Below are 20,655 nucleotides of genomic sequence, written 5' to 3'. Positions count from 1 at the left end.
ATAGCACTCCACACTCATCAAATTTGTAAAATTGACCAAAAGGATGATGATAAATGTGAGTAGGGTTGTGAGATAAATGAATTTTTGCTATGACAGTGAAACTGTCCATCTATTTTGGAAAGAGTTTGAAACTATTACCAAAAGGTATTTAAAACCTTTGGACTCAGTGTTACAGTTGTATGCCTAAATAATAAAGAGACCAAAGAAAAAGAAAAAAGAAAAATATGTACAAAAATATTTATACCCCTCTTTTTATGGTGAAAAATAAATAGAAAAAAAATAAATAGAAATAAACAGTGATAATCAGCTGAGACATGACTGAACAAACTGTGGCGAATAAATGTGATGGGATGTTATTTTGTCATAAGGAATAATGACGGAAGTAGTGTTGGAGGAACCTCTGGGAACACTCATATGAATAAAAACAAGTGAAGAAAACAGAACTGAACTCCAATCAATGCAATGGCCAACTGCAATTCTAGAGAACACGATGAAACATCACAAAGTTTCATATAGAGAGACGGGGGACTGATAATAAAGATTTGGGCTTTTCTGGGTGCAGGTAAACACACATATGAGTGTATGAAACTATATGAATGGATATGCATATACAGGTGCATAAGTATGCACACATATATGCTTGTGTATACATATATACAACAGTTTATGTGTGTGTCTGACGTGGCCAATATGCTCATTAGTGTTTCTTGGATATCCATGTGTGTAGTGAGTTTGGTTTTGTTTTTCTCACTGAGGGGAGATGAAAGGAGACATAAAGAATTGAAGTTTTATGTGGAAATGAAATAAAATTGAACTTTAGAAAGTCCTTTATGTTCCTGCTCTATTCAGATTATACTGTTATGAGCCCCCCTGATGCGTTATGTTTAATGGGCACTAAATACATTTACTCAACGAAAAGCATAAGCTGAAATGTTCCCCCACAAAGTTAGAGTTGACACATTATCTTACATGTCATCGAGAATCGAATGATCATTCTAACCCATATACATAAACCCTTCACATAAATACACGTTGCTTCTTAGAGATTCTCTTAAAGGAAGAACTTGTTTTACTTTCACATTTGTAATTCCAGCACCTAGTCCATCCCAACACAACAGGGAATACTGAATAAATGCTTAATGATTGACTGGTGGTGCTTAAAGGTTTGCTGGAATATAATGTGTCCAAAAGAAAGAATCTAAGAACATAGAACTGTAATGACTGACTATATGGAGGTCATTTGAAGGGATTGATGTTATAGAGTAAAGGTACAGCAGAAAACTTTGGGGGGACATGATAAGTGTCGTAAACAGTAGAACTTAGGAACAATGACTTCAAGGTGCAGAGGAAGATTGCTGCATGAGAAAAGGATAAAATTCCTAACAGTTGCAGCTGTGCAAAGAGTACAATGGACTGCTTTGAGACTCATTTGATTATTAGAAAACCATCCTTTTGGAGCTAATTGGTCATATGTTCAAGATGTCTTATCCAATTTTACCCATTATGTACTTGAAAGGTATTTTGTATTTAATTGTCCACACTGTCTTTCCTGTTAGAATGTAGGTGACCTAAGAGGAAGATGTGTTTCAATTTTGTTTTTGTATCACAGATACAGTGCATTGACAAATAATAGATACTCATTTAAAGACTAGTGGCTTATGGATTTATGTTAAAGGGGAAGGGTGAATGAGTATTTATTAAATGCCTACTGTATGCCACACAATGTGCTAAGGGCTTTACAAATATTATACTGTTAGATCTTCAAACAACCCTGAGAGTTAGGTGCTACTTATATCCCCATTATTCAGTTGAAAACCCTAAGTTTGACAGAAGTGTAGTGACTATGCTATGGTCATACAACTAGTATCTGTGAGGAAGGGTCTAAACTGAGGTCTTCCTGATTCTAGGTCCAGTGCACTATCCACTGTACCATCTAGCTATTTATGCTGTGTGTGCATGCCTTTCATTGAATTTTGCAGATCTCTGAAGGCGAAGTGACCTGAGCATTCTAGGGTTCCAACAACGATGGAGGGCATGCTTCCTTCTGCTTGCCCCTTTGGCCTACCTGTTCAGTCTCCACTCCCCTGGTCCTGGCTCAACAATCTTTAAAGGACCTTTTAGTCGTTGCACCCCTCTCCAAGGCCTTCTTTCTTCACATAATTTCCCTTGTCTGTAAGCCAACAATAGCTTTTCACTGATTTTGCTATAAGTTTTAAATTCTGAATTCCCCTCCTTTGCAGAACACAGAAATGGAAATAGGTCCAAAGCAGAACCATGTTGAGAGGGAAAATATATCTTTGCTATTCTCTATAGTCAACAATAATGTAAAGGATAAGGCCAGATTTAAAATTCAGTCTCCAAAAAGTCAGGAAGACCTGAGTTCAAATCCTTCATTACTGACTGTGAGACCCCTGACAAAATACTGAAAATGGTTATGGGGGTCAGCAGAGTTGGGAATTTTGGAAAGTGATTCTTTTCAGGCACCAGCTGGACTAAGTCACCTCTAATGTTCCATTTCTGTTCTCTCAGGCTCTATGATTCTATGAACCTGAGAATGGGAAGATCAGGGACTTGGGGGTTCATCAAAGCACAAGACTCTCAGCCCAGCTACCTTCTCTGAAAATATTTTATCTTGTATGCTCACATCAAACTCTACCTGAAGCAACATCTGCCAGATCCAGGATTCTGCAGCCCCCTGGGTCACACAAGGAAACACACAACCTTCCATGAGGGCTGCTGCCCAGTAGTCACTGTTGATAACATGGACAGAGATTCCAAAACATGTTTTTCTCCTTGTATTTTTCCTTGAATGAAGGGACACAGCTGGAGATGCCTGAGGCAAGAACGTGCTCAGAACTCCTCATAGACCTGTATATCTCTGTGGACACCACTGTGAACAACTAAGTACAAGTTAGCTGAAAGACAGAATATATTTTAGGAGTCAGGAAAAATTTATATTACCCTCTTGTGCTTACATTACTGTCCTTGTCCTTGATGTGGGCTCAGCTAATGTCACTTTGTGCTTCCTCAGGTGCAGAGGAGGAACTTGATTTGGCCATCTGCCCCAGAACAAAACACTGTAGCTCCAGGAATTTTTGCAGCACATCACACCTGGAATATGTGATTTTCCTATAGTTCTGGCAGCTCCTTGACTCCTACTAGGCTTGAGACTTTATCTGATATTCACTATGTGGCCTGGTGTTCAGAGAAATATTTCTCTGTTGCTTTCTGTCCTGCTCCTGTCTATGCTGCTGAAGCTTCCAGTCTCTGAGAACAGAACAGAGGAACCACCCTGCTTCCCCCAAATAAGTCCCAGCCTTGTCAGAAATGGAGATCTTGTTATTGGGACTTTTGTCCCCATGTATTCAGTTGAAGTGAGCAGTATCACAGGAGCAGGATTCTTTGGGAGTAAACCTGACAGGGACTGTCAAAATTATAAGTAAGTGCCTGCCTGCCTGTGCCTCTGAGAGGGCTGATGATTACTGAAGTCTTTATGGAAGAGGCAGGCAGGAAGGTGGGTCCATGACTGCTGATCTGAGGGTCTCTTCTACCCTCTCTTCTATGACTTTTGTTGCTAATGGTCAGTTCCCATCCTTCTGATTGTCTTTTAGAGTGAAGGAGTGAAAGGATTACTTCTGTCACCCTGTCTGATTTTTCTGTCTCTTCTTGTTTCTGTGTCTGTGTTTACCTCTCTGTCTATGTGTCTGTCTTCTCCATTACTGATCTGGAGGTAGTGTAGATATGTTGTACATTTGCCTTCACTGTTCTCATCTTGTGAACAATGCTAGTAAACACAAGAAGCCTGTATTTAGCAATGAAACCTCAAATACAAACAATGAATATCTTTACTATAGACACTGGATTTAGAGCTAAACACACACACACACACACACACACCACACACACACACACACATACACACACACTCCTTCCAGTGATATCTGCCCAAATTCATTGTGAGTGACCTGCAAGCTATAGCCCTGATAAGGAATTTACAATAATGGTTTTGGGAGGTGAAGAATGGGACTTGGAAGATGACAGTTTTGACCTCCTCTGTATCTCTCTGTGTCTATGCATCTCTATTGCTTTTGGGTTCTTTGTGCATGTTATATTGTATTTGTGCCTTTCTTTTCCCTGCTCCATATGTTTTATTGCATTTCATCTAAAGTAAGGAAATATTTTTATGTTTGCTTGTATTTCTTGAATATTTTAAGATGCTCCCAATTCTTTTCTGTTCTGTAATTGTTCACCACCTAAGCTCAGTGTATGATAGTTGTTCAGAGGCAGGTAAACATGCTGTCATACTCAGTGTAGCACTGGGAAAAAAGGCCACTGGGAACCAAATTTCCTTTTTTTGTTTCAATGTAGCCTTTGCCAGACTTTGCCTTGAGAACAGTGTTTATTCATGTGTACAGGAGAGCTGGGTTCTTCTCTCCTTTATTCTAATTGTAGCAGATGTGAATGAAGAAAGAATGGACAAAAGGTTTCAAAGTCTCCAAAAACAGTCAGTTAATAGAGGGGAAGTCAATTTGGCTGTTAACAATAGAGCGAATGAGAAAGCCTGAAGACTCCCTTGCGTTTGCCTGACACCTTCTGGAATATAGTCCTTAAAGATGAGAGTTGCTTGAGAAATATTTCTGGATTGTAAATATTTGGGAGCATATTGACATGAATGTGAGGTCTGTTTGGCTCTGAGTTTGGGACTGGCTGACTAAATTGCTGATAGTGATTTACTTTTTTTTTTAGTTTTTCTCAGTCCCTTCTGCAAAAGCAAAAAGGTAAGGAGAGATGATTGCACAGAGTGAACCCTCAAGATCATGAACCTAATACCATTAGACAATTGCTATCAGTCTGTGGGAACATATTTGGAATCTTTTCTATGCCTCAAATATGTTTCTGTGCTCCTGTATACTGATTTCTCTCTTCTGGACACCCTCATTTTCACTCATGAAAATCCCCATCCTTCCATGGTTAAGATAAACTTCACAAAGTCTTCCTCTGTTGGGAAGGTGCCTCTCCATGCACAGCATTCCAAACTCTCTCTTTATGAGTCACAGGTCAATTATTCATATTACCTTTTATTACAAGTTTGTGGATCTATCATTCTTCTATTGTCTCTAACCTAAGCATTCTGGGGACAGAAGATGTTTGGATTAGTTATGGGAACATAGACATGGCATGTTCTGTCCTAACACAGTCAGGAACATCCAGAATACCACCTAGGAAAGACAGCAATATTCATCATCTCCCACTTTTATTCTTGAATAAAATGGATGTTTTTTTCTGGATAAGACCCTTAGACACAGACATGGTTTCAAGAAAAAGAAGGAGGCCAGTGGCACTAAGGTACTAGATTCCCACTTCATCCCTTGTCCTCTATTTTCCCTCTCAGAAAACTTGGGAAATAGGTTCAGATAGTAAATTGTTAGTTACACATAATCCTAAGAAGAGAATTCTACAAGAACTGGAATGTCTGGAAGCTGAACAGCACTGGACAGAATCAAAAGGAAGTAGAAACAGATAAAGTATAGGAAGGAAGATTCTTTCATAGTGGATCAAGGAGATGCTCACAAAGGTACAGGGTGAGAAAGGAGGTGGGGCACACTTCAGTCTTCTGCTGTCTTGGATAGTATTAGTAGGCTGAGGAGGGTAAGTAGGAGTAGAGTTATATTGAGACACTATGTGGGGCAAGCAGAATCCGTCTTTGGGAACATGGATCAAAGGAGCTCATACCTGGTTGTGGGTCAATGAATGAATTACGAAGTGAAAGATTACATGAGTGAATGAATGAGTGACTCTGGCAGGCAGAACCATACTAGAAACTCGAAGAAAATAGTCCTCAATGTTCCAATCACAAGCAGTAAAACAACAAAGGAGGCTGATGTAAATACACTCAATATGAGCTATCAGCCTTAGGTTTAACCTTCACGTGGCTGGAATTTCCTCCTTCCTTAAGTTAACTTTTTTTTTTACAGACTTTCTTAATTGTTTCTGATTCTCTCTCCTTTAGGTGGCTGTACAAAAATTATCAACAAGCCTTGACGCTAATGTTTGCTGTAGAGGAAATCAACAAGGACCCTAACCTGCTGCCCAATATTTCCCTGGGATTCCACCTCTATAACACCTACCACAGTGATGAGAGGACCTTGGAAAGCTCCCTGAGGTGGCTGTCTGGGCAGGGCCAGCTCATCCCTAACTACAGCTGCTGGGAGCAGGACAAGTCTGTGTCTGTTATAGGAGGGGCCACATCAGCTCTATCTGTCCAGATGGGGACCCTACTGGAGCTCTACAAGTATCCCCAGGTGGGTAATATTGAACCTTACATCTTCTGAGGCTTCATGAGATCCTTGAGTCAGGAGGTCCAAGTTAATAAAAGCTGCCTCTGCCACATAGAAGCTCTGTGACCCTGGCCAAGTCCCATAACTTCTCAGAACTCTAAGCAACTCAGAGACTTTGCATTTCAGAGATGGTCATAACCTGCTTAGGTAGAAGTTCTAGCCTGTCTGCAAATTCCTATACCAGTGACATTCTCAGTACAATGCTGTAAACTTGCACAAGGCAGAGGGTGGGTCTGCCCTAGAGCACTGCACCCCCTTTAGTCAATATCCCCTATCTTCAGTAACATGAAGGAATCCTAGAGATTTTGTAGGCCTGATTTCCTCCTATCTAGAAAAAGTCTCTAACCATAAGGAGGATGAAACAGCTTTCTCAAAGTCTCAAATAAAATTGATGGGAGAACTGAGACTATAAGCTGCATGGTTTTAATATTAGTTCATTCATCTAAGCACTACATCACATGATCTGTTTCATCCTCTTGTGATTTTTGTCTCTGAATGTTACTATCAGTTTTCCCAAAGAATATATTTTTTTCAATAAAGGAATTAATGAGCATTGGTGTTGAAAGTTCGGGTTCTGGGCAGCAATGATGAAAATGTCTTAATTGTTAGAGAGGGCAGTGGAAGGACACTTTAATGAGATGACCTACTTAGTCAAAAGAAGAGCTTACTAATACAAATTTCCATTCTACCTCACACTATTAAATACATGACAATATAAATGTCTGAGGTCATAGAAGTGATTATGCTTCTTAAAGTCTACTTTGACTTTCACTTCAAAAATCAATCACTGTAACAGCTTCTCTAGGCTACAGTGAAAGCATGTGATTCAACCTTCTCACAGCAAAATTGAAGTTTTTCTATACATACTCTCAAATTCTCCCCTGACTCAGAGAAAACTACTTAGTTATACAGAGGGAGAGTTATGAAAATATTTTTTGTATTTCTACATTGAATGCTTGACGGATATTAAGGAAAGGCTGAATGGCTCTTAGTTTTAAGTTGTAAAATATAAAAAGCAACTTAATAAAGGATAATATATGGGACTTTCAGAAGTACACAAATATCCCACAGGAGTTATTGAAGTGCATGTAGGCATGAAACAGTCTAAAATGGATTCCTTTTCAAAACCTTACCATCATCCCTTGCAACCATAGTTGACCACTGTCAACTATTAGAGGTCTTATGGCTTTCCAGATTATTTTTTATTCACAATGTTGGTTTTATGTGAATTTTTCCCCTAGCCCTATTCACTTCACTTGATATTAGTGATACAAATCTTTCCAGGTGTCTCTGACTCCAACTACTTTATCATTTGTTACTGAGCATTGACATTTCATTACACTTATACACAATAGTGTGCTCACAGCAATTTACTAAGGAATGATAATTATCATATGTTCAACAAATTGAATATGACTTTAAAAAGCTACTCTAATCACTTACAAGCATACAGGACCCTTTTCTTTTTCCTTGGTTTATTTAGTTGAACTATGGCAGTTGGAATGGTACTTTTCCCCCAGTGAAACTTTCAAACTCTCCTTCTTCTTCCATTACTGAGCAAACCCTGTTCTTTGGAGAGTTTGAAAATTCATTTTAAATTTAATTCAATCCAAATTTACCTCTAGTTAAGACTCTAATATGTGTTATCTACTGACCTGTCCCATTCAGTATCTCTTTTCTACTCAACTCCTATGCTAGGTGACATCAGCAAACATAATGCTGTACACTCATTCCCAGTTACCTATTCCTTCATTTCCTCTCAGCTATACACAAAGAGGTTCACACCACTCATAGTGCCATCCCTCAAAAATGTTCCATTTTTTTTGTTCATAAACTTAGAGATTCTATTATTGAGTGACACTGTTGTGATTCTACATCTCCCTCTGCTCTTTAACTGTAAACCCTGCTCTTCCTTTTTATTATGTTCTAAAATTCATCCAGTCTCAGTTCATTTCAAGGTTATTACCCGTGCATAATGTACACCTCCACCCTTCCCCATATTGACCCAAACATGAACCAGTTAAATTATGTACTGTTCTCTTTAGTCACACACTCCCCATCAATAATATTACTGGAATATGAACGGTTTTATGTAACTTCCCACCATCCACTGCCTTTACACTTATTCTCACATTTCTGAAAGTAGCTGGAAAAAGTCATGAATTACGTTGTCTGGAACCCCTGCACATTACATAATTACATAATACTACATAATCTCAACAGGAGCATCACTGCAGCAAGGCAATTTTGATTGTATTCTCTCCCCTTTTTATATACAACCCAATTAGGGGCAGCTAAGTGGTGCAGTGGATAGAGCACCAGTGCAGGAGTCAAGAGGACCTGAGTTCAAATCTCATATCAGACACTTGACATTCACTAGCTGTGTGACTTTGGACAAGTCACTTAACCCCAATTGCCTCATCCTAGGTCATTTCCAATCATCCTGATGAATATCTGGTCACTGGATTCAGATGGCCCTGGAAGAGAAGTGAGGCTGGTGACCTTCACAGCCCTTCTTCACTCAAAACAAAGTCAAGTGCAAGTCATGTCACAATTTCTCTGATGGCATGGTCTTCTTTGGCAATGAAGGACGAACACACACAAACACACACAGACACACAGACACACACACCAATTGATTTACAAAGTTGATCACCAAAGTGACTTTCCAAAATATGTTATTTCAAGTTTTTCCTGGTTCCCCTTCCTGCCAACCCTTTTAACTGAGTAATTTGCTTCATGTTAATGGAATGAGGTCATTGGCTGAGATTTCTCTCTCTTATCCTCAGCTCTACCTATATATGACAGAAATAAGTATACATGCCAACATTTGAAAGTTGTAACCAAAGTCATCCTTAGATGAAAAAATATACCCCTGAACTATTTCTTCAGCAAAAAGAGAAAACATAAGCGTGAGAGAGAGGGAGAAACAGAGAAAGAGAGAGAGAGACAGACAGACAGACAGGCAGGCAGGCAGGAAGGCAGGCAGGCAGTCAGACAGACAGACAGAGAGAGAATACAAATCATAAAAAAGCAGATTACAAAATAGAAAGCATTTCAATGAATTGAGTACACACACACACACACACACACACACACACATGCACACATAGTTAGGTTGTACAGTGAATAGAGTTCTGAGGCTAAAGTCGGGAAGACATCTTCTGGAATTCAAACCTTGCCTTAGATATTCACTACCTTGTGATGACGAGCGTGCCACTTCACCATTTCTTGCTGCAGTTTGTCATCTGTGAAATGAACTGGAGAAGGAAATGGCAAACCATTCCAATGTCTTTGTCAGAAAACCCCAAATAGGGTCATAAAAGTCAAATATGACTGAAACAACTGGCCAACAAAATGCACATATGCACATAGGTTTATCTCTATATCTCTATCTCAATGCACAGTTCATTAATCTGCTTTCTCTATGTCATTCTTTTTTTTTTTGAAGAAATAACAAAGGTATAGAATTTTCTTTAAAGATTGCTTTATCTACATATTATGAATATTGGAATGATGTCTTATTTTTGCATTATTTAATTACATTTTCTATGGTATCTAAAATTTGTTCACTGACCCAGAAAATCCATAAAATGATGTTATGTAGTCACCATTTTTTTCACTTTAATAATATTTAAGTTTTTTGCAATTATACTCAAAGAAAAATTTTAACACTCTTTTTTTAAAATCTTTGAATTCAAAAATCTGTGCTTCCCTTCCCAGCTCCTCCCTAAGATGGTAAGGAATTAATTATAAGTTGTGTATTTGCAATAATGTAAAACATATTTCCATATTAGTCATGTTGTGAAAGAAGAAAAAGGCAAACGAACAGAACCACAAAAAAAGTGAAAAATAGTATGCTTGTATGTACATTCAGTTCTTTCTCTGTGTGTGGATAGCATTTTCCATCATGAGTCCTTTGGAACTGTTTTGGATAACTATGTTGCTAAGAATAACTAAGTCACTCATAGGCGGTCATCACACAACATTGCTGATACTGTGCAAAATGTTTTCCTGGTTCTGCTCACTTCACTTTGAATCAGTTCATCTAACCCTTTCGAGGTTTCTCTGAAATCTGCATGCTCATCGTTTCTTATAGCCCAATAGCATTCCTTTACGTTTGTTTTACCACAACTGTTCAGCCGTTCTAACTTTATGGGTATCCCCTTAATTTCCAATTCTCTCCCACCATAGAAAGCACTGCAATAGATATTTTTATTAATTTACTTGTTTTCAGTTTTCAACAATCACTTCCATATGTTTCAAATTTTCTCCCCCTCCCTGCCCAAGACAGCATGTGATCTTATATGGATTCTACACATATATTCTCATTAAACACATTTTCACATTAGTCATATTGTATGGAAGAAATAAAATGAATGGGAGAAACCATAAGAAGAAAAATACATAACAAAAGAGAAAATACTGTGCTTCACTCAGTGTTCTGATTCTATAGCTCTTTCTCTGGATGTGGATAGCATTTTGCATCAACAGTCCTTTGGAAATGTTTTAGGTCTTTGCATTGCTATGAAGGGCTAAGTCTATCAGAAAAAGTCCTCACACACTGTGGCTATTACTGTGTATAATGTTCTCCTCGTTCTGCTCATTTCACTCAGAATCAGTTCATATAAGTCTTTCCAGGTTTTTCTGAAGTCTGCCTCTTCATCATTTCTTATGGCACAATAATATTTCATTACATTTGTATACCACAACTTGTTCAAACATTCCCCAGTTGATGTGGATTACCCTGATTTCCAGTTCTTGGCCACCACCAAAAGAGTTACTCTAAATATTTTTGTACATGTGGGTTGCTTTCCTATTTTTATGATGTCTTTGGGATACAGATATTGAAGTGTTGTTGTTGGGTCAAAGAGTATGAAGATTTTTATAGCCCTTTGGGCATAGTTCCAAATTGCTCTCCAGAATGATTGGATCAGCTCACAGCTCTTCCAACAATAAATGAGTCTTTCAACTCTTCTACATCTTCTCCAGCATTTATCTACTATTTTTTCATGTTAGACAATCTTATAGGTATGGTGTGGTACTACAGAGCTGTTTTGATTTTCACCTCTCTGATCAATAGTAATATAGAACATTTTAATATGACTATAGATAGTTTTAATTTTTTCTACTGCAAATTGCCTTTTCACATTCTTTGACCATTTCTCAATTGGGTAATGACTTTTATCCTTGTAAATTTGACTCAGTTCTCTGTATATTTTGGAAATGAGGTCTTTATCATTGACACTAGCTTTAAAAATTCCTTATGTTTTAAATTATTTTTCTGCTTCCCTCCCAATCTTTGTTGCATTGGCTTTGTTTGTACAAATACTTTTCAATTTAATTCAATCAAAATAGTACATTTTGTATTTCATAATGTTCTCTATCTCTTATTTGGTCAGAAATTCCTCCACTCTCCATAAATATGACAGAAAAATTATTCCTTGTTCCCCTAATTTGTTTATAATATCAACCTTTATACCAAGGTGGGGTATCCGTTTGCATTTCATTCTCGTATGTGGTGTTAGATGTTGGTCAATGCCCAGTTTCTGCTACATTATTTTCCATTTTTCACAACAATTTCGGTCAAACAGTGAATTCTTATCCCAGAATCTGGGGTTCTTGGATTTATCAAACAGTGGACTGCTATAACCAATGACTAATGTGTCGTGTGTACATAACCTACTTAACTGATCTACCCCTCTATTTCTTTTTTTTAAATTTATTTTCAGTGTTCTGCAATCACTACCACATAATTTAGATTTTTCCCCTCCCCCATCCTTCCCTGAGACAGCATACAATTTTGTAACAGGTTCTACAGATACATTCCTATTAAATGCATTTTCACCTTAGTCATGTTGCATAAAAGAATTAAAATGAATGGGAGAAATCATCAAACAAAACAACACATAATACAAAAGGAAATAGTCTATTTCATTCAGTGATTGAATTCCATAATTCTTACTCTGGATATGGAAGGCATTTTTGACTCAAGAGTCCACTGTGAATTTTTTAAGTCCTTGCATTGCAATGAAATACTAAGTCAACCAGAACAATTCCTTGCACACTGTGGTTGTTGCTGTGCACAAAGTTCTCCTGGTGCTGCTCCTTTCACTAAGCATCAGCTCACACAGGTCTTTCCAGGCCTCTCTGAAGTCTTCCTGTTCATCATTTCTTATAGCACAATAGTATTCCATTACATTCATATACCATAATTTATTCAGCCATTCCCCAACTGATAGATATACCCTTGATTTCCAGATTTTAGCCACCACAAAGAGTGCTGCTATAAATGTTTTTGTACATGTGGGATCCGTTCCAATTTTTATGATCTCTTAGGGATACAGTCCTAGAAGCAGTATTTCTGGGTCAAAAAGTACACACATTTTTGTAGCCCTTTGGACATAGTTTCAAATTCCTTTCCAGAATGTTTGGATCAGTTCACAGCTCCCCCAACAATGAATTACTGTTCCAACTCTCTAACATCCTCTTCAACATTTATCATCTTCCTGTTTTGTCATGTTTGCCAATTTGATAGGTGTGATGTGGTACCTCAGAGTTGTTTTGATTTGCATCTCTCTAATCAATAGTGATTTAGAGTATTTTTTCATATGACTATAGATATCTTTAATTTCTTCCTCTGAAAACAGCCTGTTCATATCCTTTAACTATTTATCAATAGAGGAATGACGTATACTTGTACATTTGACTCAGTTTTCTATATATTTTAAAAATGAGGTCTTTACCGCAAAAGTTGGGGTCCTTGAGTTTATCAAACAGTACACTGCTGTATTCATTGCCTACTGTGTCTTAAGGACCTAGCATATTCCACTTTTCTACCCTTCTGTTTCTTAGCCAGTACCAAATGGTTTTGATTATTGCTGCTTTAAAATACAATTTGAGATCTCGTAGGGCTAGGCCACTTTCCCTACCATTTATTTTCATTAATCCCCTTAATATTCTGAAATTTTGTTCTTCCAGATAAATTTTGGTATTATTTTTTCCAGCTCTAGAAAATAATTATCTGATAGTTTTATTGGTATGGCACTAAATAAGTAAATGAATTTAGGTAGAATTGTCATTTTTATTGTGTTGACTGAGCCTACCCATGAGCAACTGATATTGTTCTATTTACTTAGATCTGACTTTATTTGTTTGAAAAGTGTCTTGTAATTGTGTTCGTAGAGTCCCTGCTTTTGTTTTGGCAGGTAAACTCACAAATATTTTGTAGCATCTACCCCAGCTTTAAATGGGATTTCTCTTTCTATCTCTTGCTGTTGGGCTTTGTCACTAATATATAGAAATGCAGGAGATTTGTGTGGGTTTATTCTGTAACCTTCAACTTTGCTAAAGTTGCTTATTGTTTCAAGTAGTTTTTTACTTCAGTTTCAGGGATTCTCTAAGTATATCATCATAGCATCTGCAAAGACTGATAATGTAGTTTCTTCTTTGCCTATTCTAATTCCTTCAATTTCTTTATCTTCTCTAATTACCACATCTACCATTTCTTGTATCATACTGAATAATAGTGGTGATAATGGACATCCTTGTTTCACCCCTGATCTTACTGAAAATTCATCTAGCTTATCTCCATTGAATATAATACTTGCTGAAAGTTTTAGGTAAATACTGCTCATTATTTTCTGGAAATTTTCCTTTATTCCTATGCTCTCCAGTGTTTTTAATAGGAATAGGTGTTTTTCTGTATCTATTGAGATAGTCGTGGTTCTGTTAGTTTTGTTTTTGATATGATCAATAATGGTAATAGTTTTCCTAATACTGAACCAGCCCTGCATTCCTGGTATGAATCCTAACTGATCATAATGTATTTTTCTCCTGATAAATTGTGTGTTCTTTTTGCTAAAATCTTATTTAAAGATTTTGCATCTATATTCATTAGGGAAATTGGTTTATATTTAATCTCTCCTTTGGTTTTCAGTATTTCTAATTTGGTATTTACTTGAGGATTTTCAATTTGTTCTTTTTCTAACTTTTTCAACTGCATGCACAAGTCATTGATCTCCTCTTTCTCTATTTTATTCATGTAGGCATTCAAAGATATAAAAATTCCCTTAAGAACTGCTTTTACAGCATCCCATAAGATTTGGTGGGTTGTCTCACTATTGTCATTCTCTTGAATGAAGTTGTTGATTGTTTCTATGATTTGTTGTTTAACTCACTCCTTCTTTAGGATTAGATTATTCAGTTACCAAATAATTTTTGGTTTATCTTTCCGTGGCCTTTAATTACATATAATTTTTATTGCATTATGATCTGAGAAGGATGCATTCAGTATCTCTGCCTTTCTGCACTGGATTGTGAGGTTTTTATGGTCAATTTTTGTATATGTGCCATATACTGCTCAGAAAAAGGTATATTCCTTTCTCTCTCCATTCAGTTTTCTCCAGAGATCTATCATATCTGCCTTATCCAGAGTTTTATTTACCTCCTTAACTTCTTTCCTATTTTAAAGTTAGATTTATGAAGGTAAGAGAGGGGGTGGTTGAGGTCACCCACTCGTATAGTTCTACTGTCTATTTCTTCCTCCAACTCCCCCAATCTCTCCTCTAAGAATATGGATGCTATACCACTTTGAGCATATATATTTAGCAATGATATTGCTTCATTGTCTATGGTGCCTTTTAGCAGGATACAGTTTCCTTCCTTATCTCTTCTGATTAGATCTATTTCTACTTTTGCTTTGCCTAAGATTAGGATTGCTACCCTTGCTTTTCTTATATCAGCTGAAGCACAGTATGTTCTGCTCCAACCTTTTACCTTTACCCTGTGTGTATCCCCTTGTTTCAAATATGTTTTTTGTAAACAACATATTGTTGGTTCATGGATTTTAATCCATTCTGCTATCTGTCTCCGTTTTATGGGAGAGTTCATTCCGTTCACATTCACAGTTATGATTACAATCTGTGTCTTTTCCTCTATCCTCTTTCCCACCATCTGCACTTTTAGTTCTCTCACCTCCCTTCCCCTACTCAGTAGAGTTTTCACTTTTCACCAGCACCTCCAGCAGTCTCCCCTTCCTTCTTTCAGCCCCTCTCTCTTTTACTCCCCTTTACCCTTGATACTTCTTCCCACCCTTTTAGCTTCCCCTCCTCTTTCTTCCCCTTTCCCTTTCTACTCCCTATAGAACTAGTTAGATTTATATACTTAATTAGGTTTATTGTTCCCTCCCTGAATCAAATCAGATGAGCATACCTGTCAAACAATGCTCATCTCACTCCCCTCTTTTCCTCCACTGTAATATAATTTTGTACTTCTTCCTGTGATGTAATTTACCATTTTCTGCTTCCTCTTTTTCACATCTCCTGTTACAATCCCTTTGCTTGTTTAAATCACGTTTTTGATATCACATCCTTTACTTTATACCAGTTCCTTCTATCTATGTACATCCCTTTTGTATTTCATAACAGATGTACAATTCTCCAGGTTAGCAAGTATCATCTTCCCTTATAGGGAGGTAAAAAGTTTGCCCAAATTGAGTAACAAGTTTTTCTTTTCACCTGTTTACCTTTTGATGCCTCTCTTGAGGCCTGCATTTGAAGGTTGAATTTTCTATTGAATTCTGACCTTTTTGTCAGGAACGTCTGGAAATCCCTTATTTTGTTGAATGTCCATCTCCTTACTTGAAATTTTATGCTGAACTTCGCTGCATAATTGATCCTTGGTTGTAGTCCCAGTTCCTTTGCCTTACAGAATATCGTATTCCATTTCCTTTGATTTTTAATATAAAAACTGAAAGGTCCTGTGTGATCCTGACTGTAGCTCCTCGATATTTGAATGGTTTCCTTCTGACTGCCTGTAATATTTTCTCCTTCACTTGATAGTTCTGCAATTTGACAACAATATTTCTTTTTTTTTATTTTATTTTTTTTATTTAACTTTTAACATTTATTTTCACACAATTTTGGGTTACAAATTTTCTCCCCTTTTATCCCCCTCCCCCAGACCCAAGCTTTCTAATTGCCCCTGTGACCTATCTGCTCTCTCCTCTATCCTCCCTCCCTGCCCTTGTCTCCGTCTTCTCTTTTGTCCTGTAGGGCCAGATAGCTTTCTTGGCCCCTTAACCTGCATTTCTTGTTACCCAGTGGTAAGAACATTACATTTTGTCCTAACACTTTGAGTTCCAACTTCTTTAGCTCCCTCCCTCTCCACCCCTTCCCCTTGGAAGACAGGAAATTCAATATAGGACATATCTGTTTAGTTTTGCAAATGATTTCCATACTAGTTGTGTTGTATAGGACTAACTATATTTCCCTCCATCCTATCCTGTCCCCCATTACTTCTATTTTCTTATGGTCCTTTCCCTCCCCATGAGTGTCGACCTCGTATTGCATTCTCCTCCCCATGCCCTCCCCTCTATCCTCCCCCCTACCCTGCTTGTGCCCCTGTCCCTCACTCTCCTGTATTATGAGATAGGTTTTCCTATCAAAATGAGTGTGCATTATATTCTTTCCTTTAGTGGAATGTGATGACAGTAGACCTCATGTTTTTCTCTTGCCTCCCCTCTTTACCCAACCACTAATAAGTCTTTTGCTTGCCTCTTTTATGAGAGATAATTTGCCCCATATAACTTCTCCCTTTCTCCTCCCAATATTTCTCTCTCACTGCTTGATTTCATTTTTTTTAAGATATGATCCCATCCTCTTCAATTCACTCTGTGCACTCTGTCTCTATGTATGTGTGCGTGTGTGCATGTGTGTGTGTGTGTGTGTGTGTGTACTCCCACCCAATACCCAGATACTGAAATGTTTCAAGAGTTACAAATATTGTCTTTCCATGTAGGAACGTAAACAGTTCAACTTTAGTAAGTCCCTTATGACTTCTCTTTGCTGTTCACCTTTTCATGGTTCTCTTCATTCTTGTGTTAGAAAGTTAAATTTTCTTTCCAGCTCTGGTCTTTTCATCAGGAAAATTTGAAAGTCCTCTATTTCATTGAAAGACCAATTTTTCTCCTGAAGTATTATACTCAGTTTTGCTGGGTAGGTGATTCTTGGCTTCAGTCCTAGTTCCTTTGACTTCTGGAATATCCTATTCCATTCCCTTATATCCCTCAATGTAGAGGGTGCCAGATCTTGTGCTATCCTGATTGTATTTCCACAATACTTGAATTGTTTCTTTCTAGCTGCTTGCAATATTTTCTCTTTCACCTGGGAATTCTGGAATTTGGCCACAATGCTCCTAGGAGTTTCTCTTTTTGGATCTCTTTCATGCGGTGTTCTGCGGATTCCTTGAATATTTATTTTGCCTTCTGGTTCTAGAATCTCAGGGCAGTTTTCCTTGATAATTTCATGGAAGATGATGTCTAGGCTCTTCTTTTGATCATGGTTTTCAGGTAGTCCCAGAATTTTTACATTGTCTCTCCTGATTCTATTTTCCAGGTCAGTTGTTTTTCCAATAAGATATTTCACATTATCTTCCATTTTTCGAATCTGCGTGGTATGTTCTGAGATATCTGTCTTTCTCATAAAGTCCTTAGCGTCCATCTGTACCATTCCAGTTTTGAAAGATCTATTTTCTTCAGTGAGCTTTTGAATCTCCTTTTCCATTTGGTTAATTCTGCTTTTGAAAGCATTCTTCTCCTCATTGGCCCCTTGCACCTCCCTTGCCAACTGAGTTAGGCTAGTTCTCAAGGTGCCAATTTCTTCAAGATTTTTTTGGTTCTCCTTTAGCAGGGAGCTGATCTGCTTTTCATGCTTCTCCCTCATGCCTCTCATTTCCCTTCCCAGTCTTTCCTCCACCTCTCTAACTTGATTTTCAAAATTCCTCTTGAGCTCTTCCATGGCCCGAGCCCATTGGGTGGGCTGGGACACAGAATCCTCGATTTCTGTGTCTTTGCCTGATGGCAAGCATTGTTCCTCCCCATCAGAAAGGAAGGGAGGAAGTGTCTTTTCTCCAAGAAAATACCCTTCAATAGTTTTATTTCTTTTCCCTTTTCTGGGCATTCTCCCCAACCAGTGACCTGACCTCTGAATGTTCTCCTCATACCCACCTCGCCTCCTGGTCCTCCCAGCCAGCGTTTGGGGACTGAGATTCAAATGCTGCTTCCCACCTTAGGGTTTTTGGCGGGGGCAGGGCTGCTATTCAGTGTGAGAATTAAGTTCAGGTGGTCAGGGGCAGGGCCGCCTCTCTGGCTCAGTTCCCTCAGGGGGTTTATGCACAGACCTTCCACAATGGATCCAGGCTCCCGCCCGTTTGGGGAGCCCCTGTCTGTAGCCACCTCTCAGCTTCTATCTCCTGGGGGGGCCCTAGCCATGGGGGCACCCCACTCCCCTCTCAACCCGCCAAAGAGACTCTCTCACCTACCCCCATCAGTCACCTGTTGGTGGGGGGGCTTGTGCGGCCGCTGGAGATCCCGTCTCTGGAGCCTTCTCGGATCTGTACCTCTTGGAGCCGCGGCCGCCGCCGCCGCAGGTCCATGCTGGGCTCCGCGTCTGCAGCACGACGGACCTTTTGCGAGAGGTTTGCAGGTCCCTCTGTGGGTGGGGGGACCCGCGTGGCCGCTGGAGATCCCGTCTCGCAGCCCTCTCGGATCTTTTCCTCATGGTGTCGTGGCCGCGGCAGGTCTGCCCTCTGCTCCCCGTCCCAGCGCCCAGTCCACGGCGCGAAGGACCCCCCGCGAGAGGTTTGCAGGTCTCTCCAGAACAGAAATCTCCCTCGCTCCAATATTCCGTGGTCTCTGGGTGCAGAATTTGCCCTGGCTTGGTCCCCTCTAGCCGTTCTGTGGTTTGTGGGTTCGGAGCTATGTGTATGTGCGTCTTTCTACTTCGCCATCTTGGCTCCGCCTCCAACAATATTTCTTAGTACTTTTAATTTGGGATCTCTTTCAGGAGGTAAACAGTGGATTCTTTTGACGACTATTTTGCCCTCTGGGTCTAGGACTTCTGGGCAGTTTTCCTTGATGATTTCTTGGAAGATATTGTCCAGACTCTTTTTTTCATCATGGTTATCTAGTAGGCCAATAATTCTTAAATTTTCTTTCCTGGATCTCTTTTTCAGGTCAGTTGTTTTTCCAATTAGGTATTTAATATTTTTTTCTATCTTTTCATTCTTTAGATTTTGATTGACTGATTCTTGATGTCTCATGAAGTCATCTATGACTAGGACATCATGACTAGAACATTTTCCCCAGCCTTTCTTTTCATTAATTGTTTTGATATACTGGATTTTTTGTTCTTTCAGATGAATTTTGATATTGTTTTTTTCAAGTCTGGAAAATAATTTTCTGGTATTTAGGTTGGCATGGCACTAAATAAGTAAATTAATTTAGATAGAATTGTCTATTTTATTATATTAGCTTGGCCTACCCATAAGCAACTCAAGTTTTTCCAGTTACTTAGATCTGACTTTATTTGAGTGAAGAGCACTTTGGAATTTTTTTCATATATGCACTGAGTTTGTTTTGACAGGTAGATTAAAATATTTTTTAATTTCTATAAAATACACACTAAAATAATGACTCCCAAATATTTTATAATGTCTACCATAAGTTTAAATGTAATTTCTCTTTCTATCTCTTCCTATTGTAATTGTCAGCAATATAGAGAAATGCAAACGATTTATGTGGGTTTATTTTATATACTACAACTTGCCAAAGTTTTCTTCTTATTTCAAATAATTTTTTTACTTCATTATCTAGGATTCTTTAAATAGAGCATCATTTCATCACATGCACACACAGACACAGACACACATATAAATATATATATATACATACATACACATACACACACTCACACACACACACACACTCACACACACACACACACACACACACACACACACACATATATATATATATATATACACATAAATATTATGTGTAGAGTGTACTCAGGGAGGACCAGGGCCTTTGGTGTAATGGCTGTCAAGCCCTCTTCAGGTCTCTTTCCACCTTTGGTGTCCACCCATTACATTAAATACTCACCTGTGGGTTCAAGAAGCTGCAGCATGCGCAGCAGTCACACCCCGGTAAACCATTTTGGTAGATGGGCTAAACCAGGGTGAGAGTAACTAAGGGTTTTCAAATCCATTATTGAATTAGGGGGGTGTCTTCTCCAAGCATGTAGAAACTTCCTCAGGTGGAACGAGAAGATGAGAACAATTTATTCCAATGACCATGAAGGCAGATGAATCAGGCAACGTGGAGCGCTTAGAGCTTGGTTAGACACCGAAGATGCCAAGGTCACCACCTGCATCCTGAGCAATCACCAGCAGTCTTGACTCTGTCCTGCCACTGTCCAGTGACTCTGGTGGAGAGAGTGAGGCTGACAACTTTGTGCAACCCTATCTCACTTAAATC

The 20,655-nt window shown here is 38.6% G+C and overlaps 1 protein-coding gene across 1 annotated transcript in view; it reads left to right on the top strand.

Moving 5' to 3' along the window:
• Positions 1 to 3,227: 3,227 nt before the first annotated feature.
• Positions 3,228 to 20,655, top strand: part of LOC140498849 (vomeronasal type-2 receptor 26-like) — a 46,646-nt gene continuing 29,218 nt past the window's right edge. The window contains exons 1-2 of the mRNA XM_072599637.1: positions 3,228 to 3,439; positions 6,011 to 6,302. Coding sequence (XP_072455738.1) covers positions 3,246 to 3,439; positions 6,011 to 6,302 — 486 coding nt within the window. The 5' untranslated portion in view covers positions 3,228 to 3,245. The remainder of the gene's footprint in view (positions 3,440 to 6,010; positions 6,303 to 20,655) is intronic.

Source organism: Notamacropus eugenii, chromosome 4 (assembly GCF_028372415.1).
Source record: "Notamacropus eugenii isolate mMacEug1 chromosome 4, mMacEug1.pri_v2, whole genome shotgun sequence".
NCBI lineage: Eukaryota > Metazoa > Chordata > Mammalia > Diprotodontia > Macropodidae > Notamacropus > Notamacropus eugenii.
This window is presented reverse-complemented; position numbering and strand designations above follow the sequence as displayed.